Here is a 10,282-nt window from a genome sequence, read left to right on the forward strand (position 1 = left end):
TTTGGGTTCTGTGTTTAATTGGACCGAGGTCATTCCCTACCACTCTTATCTGTGGCAGATATTTTCTTGCCTCTCACCAGTTCACGCTTACGGTTTTACCCCTAGGCAATAGTTACCCAGCAGCTAAAATCTTTGTTTATTAACAGTGCACCGAGAAGCATCTATATTGTTAGAGCTTTGCCTGCAGGTTGTTGTGTTTTTTTTTAAAACTGCTATTGTTATACTTGGGAAAAAGCAGCTTTCCATAGATTAGCAGAAAGAGAGGCCAAACATGGCAGTTTATGCATCTGTTGGCCTTGAGATATGAAGCTGCCCTATAAATAAGAGCGTATTATTAGGTCGGCCCTTGCTGTCTGGAGCCGCAGGGTACACGGTGCCCGTACGCCCTGGCCACCCTCTGCACTGGGAATGCTCGGCACCTTGGGGCGACCGGCTTCAAGGAGGCCAGGCCTGTTGGGGAGATGCCGGAGTGCTTCAGCATCCCCAAAGGGCAGCAGCTCTGCCTGCTCTGCCTGCAGCATGGCAGGCTTGCTCCCTTGTGCTTAATTCAGGTGCGGGAGGGGACCGCTGGCTGCCCTTCAGTTCTTGGGATTGGCATTGCCGGCACACCGAGACCCCCATGATCCTGAAATGGCTGAGGCTGGCTGAACGCCCTGCGTGATGCCAGCCCCGAGGTTTGCCCCCAGCAGGCCACACATGAGGAAAGGAGCCAAATTTTGGGGGGAGAACACAGGGATCCCAGTGTTTTCTGGGCTCCCAAGGAGGACATCAGTGTCCTGATGGCTCGTTGGTAAGGGGCTTGTTTTTATCATGGGTGAGGGATGAGTTAACCCTTAAGTCTCTGGTTCCTGAGGGAAAAGGGTCCTGAGCCACAAGTGTGAACTCACAGGGGCACAAATGCAGGCAGGTCTTTCCCTTTCAAATGGGATGGTGACCCTTGAGAAAACCAGAAGTAGCAAGGCTGGGAAGGAGAAGCATGTGTTTTGGGGAACACAGGGACTGCATATACCTCCTTGGAGAAAAGAGGGTCTGCTCTTGAAGGACGTTTGCATTTTCCTGCTGGAAGAAGGTGGTGAATAGTGGTTTGGGTGAATAGGCTGGTTTGGGAGAGGGGCACCCTGGAAAAAGCCTGGGAAGGAGATAAACCTCACAGGAGGTTTGTCCACACTCTGTGGGCTGGGAAATCTGCTGGGACCTTCCCCTTCACCAGCTTACCTCGGTCCTGCCTTCCTGTGCCACTCCCCTTGCCTCTCCCTCCCTGCAGATGAGTAATGCCACGCGTGCCTTGCCTTCTCCCACGGCGCCCGGCACCTCGGGGCCCGGCACAACGGCCAGGCTGGCCTCGGCTCCCCCATCCTCAGCCCTCGTCCTGCTCACAGCCGCCCACAATGCCTCTGAGGATGGCCGGCAGCTTTTCCTGACCACAACAGCGGCGCAGGTCATCTCCGGCATCTTCGTGTGGTCAGCGCTCATCGTCACCTTCCACCAGGTACAGGCTGGAGCAGAGACGGGGCTCAGCACTGGGGTTGACGCAAGGACAAAACTATTGATTGCCCTCAAGTTCATTGCAAATCACTCAGCTCCAGATAAATATTTCCTCCCGTTGCTGCCTGGAGGGGATGTCTCTGCTGTCAGGAGCCCGGTGCTGGCAGCTCGGGAGGGTGGACTTTGCCCACGCGCTCCCCAGGCGGCTGCCAGAGCCAGGAGAGGCTGCAGGGCATCGACGCTGCCCGGAGGCAACACCCAGCAGGGTTTCTTATCTGGGACCCCAGGGTCTGTGCCTTTGGGGTGTCCGCCACTGGCTGCCTTGAAATGTACTGCCAGTGGGCATGTTTTTGGGTGCTGCATGGATCCATTGCTGCTGAAGGCAGCCCTGGGGCAAGCTGGTGCCTCCGAGCACTGGGACAGGGCTGCACGTGGGCTGGCATGGAGGAGGGCACGCTCCTCACACAGCACCAGGGAAGGGACCGGATTTCCATGTGTTTTTGTAGAAGGGATTGCCCCGGGGGCTTCGAGTACCTGGGGGCAATGGGATGGAGACTGTCTCATGTGTCTGTTCACTGCGGTGGGCCTGTGGTGGAAAGCCAGCGGTGCTCTCATCCCGGGGAGGGGGGTCAACGTGGGACAGGCCTCCTGCAGCCCCCCGGGCTGGGGGCACCTCTGGTTCCCCTCCTGAGCAGTGGTAGCCACAGCTCTGCGTGCTGGGCACTTTGCAGATCTACATGCACCTGAGGAACTACACCATCCCCAAGGAGCAGCGCTACATCATCCGCATCCTCTTCATTGTGCCCATCTACGCCTTCGACTCCTGGCTCAGCCTCCTCCTCCTCGGCAGCCACCAGTACTACGTCTACTTCGACTCAGTGCGCGACTGCTATGAAGGTGAGCGCAGCCTCTCCTTGGCAGGGAGGCTGATGGCAAAGCAGGGCTCTCATCTCACTGACCTGTGTCTCTGGAGTGTCCTGGATTGCACAAGGTGGCAAATCTCCATCTCTTTCACTTCCCACTCTCCCTCCGTGCAGAGGCTTTCCCCTTCCTTCTACCTCAGCAGCAGGGAGGGGATGCCCCACAGGTAGACACGAGCTGGTGCCTTTCCGCCGCCTGCCTGCTGGCTCAGAGGGACCTCAGCGTCATGCTCCTGGGGAAAGAGGTTTTCTGGTTGCCTTTGGGGTAGAAATGTAGCTTCTCTAAAATGGAAGGTAGAAGTACCTAAGAAATTGGGGAGTTGGGATGTTTTGAGGTGCAGGGGAAGCTCGTCAGGGTTGAGGTTGCTCTTTCGCCTTGTTGCTCTGCCCTGGGGAACAGAGGAGTGTGGGCATGTGTATTTCTTCAGGTTTGCAGTATATGAAAAATAAGTGATGGGGATGTTCAAGAAAACTGTTGAGGACCTGCTCCTTGCTGGCCACCAGCCGCTTGTGCTGCCCCTTAGCAATTCTGAGGTCCTTCCATGCAGATGGTCCCTGGCCATTGCACTCCTGCCTGGGCTTGTCTGGGTGTGCATGGAAGCCGGCTCCACGAGCACTGCTGGGACATCCGACTACTGCCATGTGCATGCAGGGTCTGTGTGTGCACGGAGGAGCTGCTGCGTCTGCAACAAACCCTGTGCACATGGTGCGGTGCATCTGACTCCACTTGGAAGTCAGATGGATTTGACCTGCTGCTCCTCTCGCTGAGCTCCCACCCACCAGTGTCCCAAATTCTGATGCTGTGCTGGAGTGGACAAGAAGACACCTGAGCAGGAATGGATGTGAAATGTAATAACACCCCCCTCCTGGATCTCCATCAGCCCTACTGATCATGTTTGTCCTTGCCTTGCCAGCTTTCGTGATTTACAGCTTCCTGAGCCTGTGCTTCGAGTACCTGGGAGGGGAGAGCACCATCATGACAGAGATCCGAGGGAAGCCCATTGCGTAAGTCCCAGTGTCCCACGAGTTCCTCGGCCCTCCACCCACTTTCCCCATCCAGCAGCCCCAACAGCATCTCCTCGGCTTCTGCTTCCAGGTCCAGCTGCTTTTATGGGACCTGCTGTCTTCAGGGTATGTCGTACTCCATCGGGTTCCTGCGCTTCTGCAAGCAGGTGTGTACCCGACGGGTCTCATGGGCTCCACTCCCCTCTGACAAGGGCTTTCCGGGCGGCAGGCCCCTTTCCCACTGCCCTGCCAAGAGCGCTCCGCTTCGCCGCTCTCCCGAGATGCTCTTTTTGGGTTTTTTTTCCTCCGAGGGAGGCAGCTCACCCAGCCTGCCGGCACCTGGCCAGCAGCAGGGCGTCGTGCTCGCTGTCCTTGCCTCTGACTCACTGCTGAGTCAGGGTCTCCTCCCACTGCAGAGCTGAGATTGCCATCTCTGTCCAGTCCCAGGTTAGCCTGGATGGCTCTCTAACTCTCCAGGGCTGTGCTGCAGGCCAAATCCTGGCACCGGTCTGTCCCCAGGCCACCCAGTCTCCCCGCCTCAGAGTGGCTACGCTGCCTTTCAGGAGCTGCCTTTTGGGAGCCCTGCTCCCTCCCGTCTGCAGACCTTGAGCTGGTTCATATTTCACCCTGCAGCACTGGTCACTCCTGTGATGGAGAACTGCTCTCTCCTCTGTGTCTCTGTCCCGGGAGCAGAGGGGTTGGCTCGCATGGAGGGGCCAGGGGTGGCAGGAGCTGCAGGGAGGGCGGTGGGATGTCCCTGCTGCCCAGGGTGCACCGTGTCTCTCCCCTGTGCAGGCCACGCTGCAGTTCTGCATCGTGAAACCCCTCATGGCGATCATCACCATCATCCTGCAGGCATTCGGGAAGTACCACGATGGGGACTTCAAGTGAGGATGCTGGGTCGGGCTGGGGAGGGTGAAGGGGACAGGACGGGTCCCTGCTCCATCACAAGGGACAGGGTGTCCTGCCAGCCCCGCCTCGGGGGGGGGCCCCCGAGAGCCCCTGCCAGACTCACTGCCCCCAAATAAGAAAGGGATGAAACTCCTTTAAGCCATAATAAAAGAGGTCCCACCAATAGAGGAAAAGCTGAGAGTGGCCCCCTTGCTCCCCCCTTTCTCCCTGCTTCTCCTTCCCCTCCTGGGCTGTGTTCTCCCCCATGGCAAAGCCACACACGTCTCCCTCTCCATTTCTTCTTTCCCTGCCTCTGGCTGCACTCGCTTCGCTTCCCGCAGCCCAGGGCAGCAGCTTGCTCTCTCTCCCTGCAGCGTTCAAAGCGGCTACCTCTACATCACCATCATCTACAACTTCTCCGTCAGCCTGGCACTTTATGCCCTCTTCCTCTTCTACTTCGCCACTATGGACCTGCTGTGCCCGTTTGAGCCGGTCCTCAAGTTCATCACCATCAAGGCAGTCATCTTCCTCTCCTTCTGGCAAGGTGGGTCCCACCATGGATGCCCAGCACTTCTCCTCCCGTAGCCCCACCTGACCCGGGGATGCAGGACCAGAGCTGATCCCTCTCCCTTCCCCTGCACAGGGATGCTGCTTGCAATCCTGGAGAAATGTGGGGTGATCCCTGAAGTTCAGATCATCGATGGGAAGGAGGTGGGAGCTGGGACAGTGGCTGCTGGCTACCAGAACTTCATCATCTGCATTGAGATGCTCTTTGCTTCCATTGCCCTGCGCTATGCGTTTACCTGCCAGGTGTACAGAGAAAAGAAAGAAAACTCAACAGGTAACTCGTCCCCTCTTCTTCCTTCCTTCATCAGTGAATAAGGAAAGAGGAGACCCCCCCTTATAACATTACCAATGGGATGCTAAAAGCCACCAGAGGAGTTTCCTTCTCCTGTGCTGCAGGAGTTCTTTCTCCCTCTTCCCTCATGATACCCATGAGCCACAGCAAGTGGATAGGAAAAGAGACCTTGGTGTGGATGGGCAGAATTAGGGGATTATGGTATTACAGCACAAGCTGCTGGAGAGGTTCCGTCCTCTTTGAAACATGGAGCTGGGGTTGCCTTTCTTCTCCTTGGTGCTTGCCACCGCAAGCTGACATGGCCCACGATGAGGCCCTGATTTTGAATTTTGAAGGAAAAGTGTCACTCCAGTCTTGGAGTGCTTGGGCTCACTGACTTGGGCTCACTGATGCCCCAGCACCCTCCCGCTCTCCCTGTTTTTCAGCAAACCTTGCCCCGATGCAGAGCATCTCGAGCGGGCTGAAGGAGACCATAAGCCCCCAGGACATTGTGCAGGATGCGATCCACAACTTCTCACCCACGTACCAGCAGTACACCCAGCAGTCGATGCAGGAGGCAGAGCACAAAGCGCCAGAGGAGAACGGGCACATGGCCTCCAAGGTGGAGGGCCCGAGTGGCAGAAAGAGCAAAAACATTGAGAAGAGAGTGCTGATCCTGTCGGACGAGGAGCTGTAGGAGACTTCAGAGGGGACAGTGACACTGGAGAGGTTTAAACCCATGCAAATGGGAGCTGTCTCAAGGCTGAGACAACTTGGTCTAATCGGAGTACCAAGAAGCCAGGAACTCTACCCAAAAAGCCAGTCCCTCGAAGGGAAGATGCAATAACCCAGGGAAAGGTTAACTCAAATAGTGCCAGCTTCTGCTGTCCCATCTCTACTGGTGTTAGGGACTGGGCTGACTTTGCTCCTGTGACTAAGCAGCCCTGCCTTGCTGTCTGGGCTTTGCTGGCCCACCGCCGGCGTCTCGATGCCAGCCCCGTGCCTGTGCCCACGCTGGGGGATGCCAGGAAGGGAGGGGAGCCAGGCTGCAGGATGGACCAGACACCCTTGCCCTCCTCTTACCTCCAGGCAGTGCTGAGGCCTGAGAGAAATGCTTTTCTCAGCACAGTGCTGCTCTAGTTTCTCCCAATTTGAGTAAAAAAGGATCTTGAAGGGCCCCGTGGAGAAAAAACAGCCCAGGAAGGTGACTTCACTTCACCTCAAAACCCGGTAACGGTTAAAAGACGTCATTCCTTATTTTTACATCTTCTCCCCTCTCCTTCTCCCAGAAAAGCCTACGGAGTTGTGCAGAAGACCTTTACTAGGGAGGAAGAGTAAGTCATCCTCTTCTCCCTCCAGATGGGGATGCAGCTGTCTGAGTAACTCCCCTGGGAGCGGCAGCGAGGTCCCACTCGGGGCTAATACGTGGTCTCGCAGCTGCATTTCTGAGAGCTGCCGGTGACAGAAGCGCTTGTTTACGTCTAAACCGACTTATCTCTGAATGGATCAGAAGTTAAAAGGGATTCCAGCTTCCTTATCAGAGTCTTCATTAGGGAACCAGACTGTGACTGGTGGTGGTAGGAATGCACTTACTGGGAACTGTCTGTTCCTCCTAACCCCTCGCTTTTTACCGTCCCTGGGCTTTGCCCAACCTGTGGGAAGGCAGGCGGGAGCTGAGCCCGGCGGGTGACGATGGCGGGGACAGAGAGGAGCTGGGGGCTGCCGCCGCTCAGGGCAGGACCGCTGGCAGGGGAAGATACTGCATGGAGGGATTTTTTCCCCCGTATCAGTGATGGAGAGCACACATCCTTCTGTTGAACTTCCTCTCTGGTTTTTTTTTTTTCCAATTTTTAGTCCAGTTTCTGTTTCCCTGTTAATCAGATGATTCCTGGGAACTTACTTAGGCACTGGCCAGGCTGTCGTTTGGGGGTGGGAGCGGGGTAGTGAAAGGACAAGGGCAAGTCTACAGCCTCAGATTTGCAGTCATGTGGCAATCTGATGGGTAAGGCTTAGAGCCATTTTACATACGATTCCTAGCGTGTTTTTTTTTTTCTCCTGCTCTTAAGCTGCAAAATGTAAATCACAACATGAAATTATTTTATTTATGAGGTTTTTTTCTAATAAACAGCAATTTCTACCACGGAGTGAGCAAGTGTTTTCACTTAGCTCAGCAAGCCAAGCCCACGATCTGCCTGTTCCTGCTCTAATGCTGATGCTCTGAAGCTCAACGTCCTCCCTGCCCCTCGATGCTGGCCCAGCAGAAATACCTGCACACACAGCATCCTGCACATTTTGGCATTCCCAGGGGATTTGTGCTCATCTTTTTCACTCCACAAAGAGTGTGTCTGTCCCCCGCTTCCTCTCCTTGCACTGCACCTCTTCCAACCCTCACCTAAGCTGTGGATGCAGCAGTTCAGAGCTGCTGGATCTGCTTTAGCTGAGCTAAGTCCAGACTCCAGCAGCAACAAGACAACCTCTATTTATTATTATTGGAGAAATCTTATCGTGCTGGAAGCCCAGACTCCACACGAGCAGCCTATACCTATGCAAGGCTTGCAAGTCCCTCTGCTCCGAAGCACCACTGCTCATACCTGCTCAGCTGGTGAGACCGCTGCCACTTTTCCGGCAACGAGGTCCATAAACAAGAGCCATACGCCCTGTGCATCCAGGCATCTATCCAGGGTCCTGCACATCCTGGGAACAGGATCCTCCTGCCCGCAAAGTGCAGCCTCGATGCTCAGGGATGAGGCTGTTGGCTTTGCAACGCAGCCAGCACTGAAGCAGGGACATCTCTCAGCTGAACATCTTGGTCTTCTCCATCCCCCTGGGAGAGTGCTGGCCACAGCTGCAGAAACAGAGGCTGCTCCGGCTCCTGGGGCAAGGACAGACTGCAAAGGTGATGACGGCACATCTGTCGGTGTGCTCGCAGCTGCTGAGATAAAGACTTGCACAAGAACACAGCAAGAAATGTAGTTGTAGTTCATTGCACAAATGATCGACTCCGGTGCATAATGGGCTGCATTCATTGCTCTTGCCAGCAGGTGCAAGTCCCACTGCAGACAGTAACATTTCCCTGTTTATGTCAAGCCCTGATTACTGTATTATATGTAAAACAGGTCTTTCTTGCAAGCAAAACAGGGGGGGGGAAATCAGCTGTGACTCATCCAAGTGAGCAGTGTGATACCAGCCTGAAGGAGCAGTGCTGGGCTGGACACCAGCTGGCTGCTGCGCCATGCAACAGCAGGCAACGCTCCCCTCTCCAGCAGGCGCGAGCCTGGCCTCCTCCTCGTCCTTTTTCTTGGAGAGGGGAGAGAGGCAAGAGCTCACGGCTCAGGCTGGGTGCTGTCATGGCCCTCAAACCGTTACGCTGTCAAAACACATCCACGGGGAACAGAAGTACCAACGGTGTCGTAGGCTGAACACGTTCCCCAGCAGACACGGTCCTGTGCTCCTCTGCTAACGCGTCTCCTCCACCTCTTCAACAAGGACACGGGGAAAGCTGGCAGCGAGCACACGGGTGACCTACACAGGAGCCCGGCTGTGCCTGGAGCCACGCCAGCAGGCAGCTTGGGAGGAACAGGCTTTTTTCACTGCTAGCAGCAGGCTCCAGCGGTCGGCAGATTTGTTTTCCTGTTGTCGCGCATCCTCGGGCTTTCCCCAGGGACGAGGCTGGGCTGCAGCTATCAGTTCTCCCGGTGCTTTTTGGGCTTGGGTCAGGCAGGTTTACAACCTGCTCGTGTCGGGGAGGCATCCTCACAGGGCACACCCTGCCATCGCACCTGGGAGAGCCGGGGCCGACCACGTGTCCTGCGAGCGGAGGGGAAGGAAGGTGGCCGCCAGCACCGCCGCAGAGCCAGTGCTCTCACGCAGGGCTGCTTGCCTCGCAGCACCCAGTTGGAGGCAGAGGGACTTCTTTTTTTGGGTGCTAGCACCTACCAGTGAGTCCCCGGGCCCAGCTGCTGACAGGCAGCAGACTGCCAGACCTGCATCGGAGAGCAGGATTCGTGCTTTTGCAGCCCTGTTCACAGAGACTCTTCTCCCCCCGGCTCTAGAACCTTCTGCACCCCTAAGCATGGTGAAGGTTGAGTTTCCTTTCACCGCTGAACCTCCATCTGGCCTATTCCTGATGCCCTTTTCCTCCTGATCTAATGCCCCTCCATCCCTCTGACAGACACGACTGGCCCGCCTCCCTCTCCTCCTCTCCATCATCACCGGCTCCTTGCTGCCGGCTCTCCAGGCAGGAGCTGAAGCAGCTGAAGCAGCTGCCGATGATTTTCTTGCTCAGCACTGTGACTGCAATCACCCCCCAGGCTTCACCCACATCCCTGCCCAGCCAAGCCTGCCTGGCCCCACCTCTGGTACCTAATGACCATCCATTACCTGCTGACACACAAAGCCTTTCACAGCCCTGCTTCGCTCCACTTTGCCCTACCTCAAATTCCGACTTTGGCCAACGCACCCACCTGCCTCCAACCTACTGCCTCAACCCAGCACAGGCCAAGCGTTTTCCTCCTTCAGCTGTCCCCTAAAGAAAATAAACCACTTGGAATAGGGGATTAAAGGTAACATGGCCCCTAGGAGCTCAGTACCAACAAGGTACCACCTCTTTAAAGCCCAAACAGGGAAAAACAGAAAGATGAAATATCGATGTAAGGGGTTAAAGCAGTTTATTCACAAGCAGTCGCATAGGAAAGCGGTGAAGGGATATTTCACAACCCAAAGGAGGAGGGGAGCATCTCTCTCCAGCACCGTGCCCTGTCTCACAGCACAGGGTCTCCAAGCCAGGAGCAGCCTTGCGCGGTCAGCTCTCAGCATCACGACTGCAGGCAGGTGCCTGCTGAGCTATTGCTCCCTGCCTGTGCTACCACAAATACCCACTGATTACACACAAAGGCACAGCCTGGGTTAGAACAGATATACATGGTCTGAGCATGGGATCTACCAGACAAGCAGCTTGGACAAGAGCCGTCCCTTGAGCATGTTCCAAATACACCAAGCAAGCACCACAGCAAGGCTGGGAGATGGGCGAGCTGGCTACGTCGGGCTGGGTCAGATGCTCGCAAAAGCCCGAGCAGCCATCGCACTCGCCCTAGCCCAGCCTGCCTCCTGAAAACACATCGCTCACCAGCAGCACCGCAGCTGC

At 56.0% G+C, this 10,282-nt stretch overlaps 1 protein-coding gene across 1 annotated transcript; it reads left to right on the forward strand.

The window, feature by feature from the left end:
* The first annotated feature begins 1,264 nt into the window (after positions 1–1,264).
* Positions 1,265–7,188, forward strand: TMEM184A (transmembrane protein 184A). The gene is made up of 8 exons (XM_072878053.1): positions 1,265–1,489; positions 2,217–2,382; positions 3,320–3,410; positions 3,502–3,577; positions 4,206–4,297; positions 4,676–4,845; positions 4,945–5,142; positions 5,586–7,188. Exons 1-8 carry the CDS (start codon positions 1,265–1,267, stop codon positions 5,834–5,836), a joined length of 1,269 nt encoding a protein of 422 aa, XP_072734154.1. The 3' UTR covers positions 5,837–7,188.
* Positions 7,189–10,282: the final 3,094 nt, after the last annotated feature.

Source organism: Ciconia boyciana, chromosome 13 (assembly GCF_034638445.1).
Source record: "Ciconia boyciana chromosome 13, ASM3463844v1, whole genome shotgun sequence".
Taxonomy (NCBI): Eukaryota; Metazoa; Chordata; class Aves; order Ciconiiformes; family Ciconiidae; genus Ciconia; species Ciconia boyciana.

Excerpts from the sequence above, each read along its gene's own strand:
- TMEM184A (XM_072878053.1), top strand. The coding sequence starts at position 1,265 with ATGAGTAATGCCACGCGTGCCTTGCCTTCTCCCACGGCGCCCGGCACC. Across the intron at positions 1,490-2,216 it reads TCATCGTCACCTTCCACCAG|ATCTACATGCACCTGAGGAA; the intron begins GTACAGGCTGGA and ends GGCACTTTGCAG. Across the intron at positions 5,143-5,585 it reads AAAGAAAGAAAACTCAACAG|CAAACCTTGCCCCGATGCAG; the intron begins GTAACTCGTCCC and ends CCTGTTTTTCAG.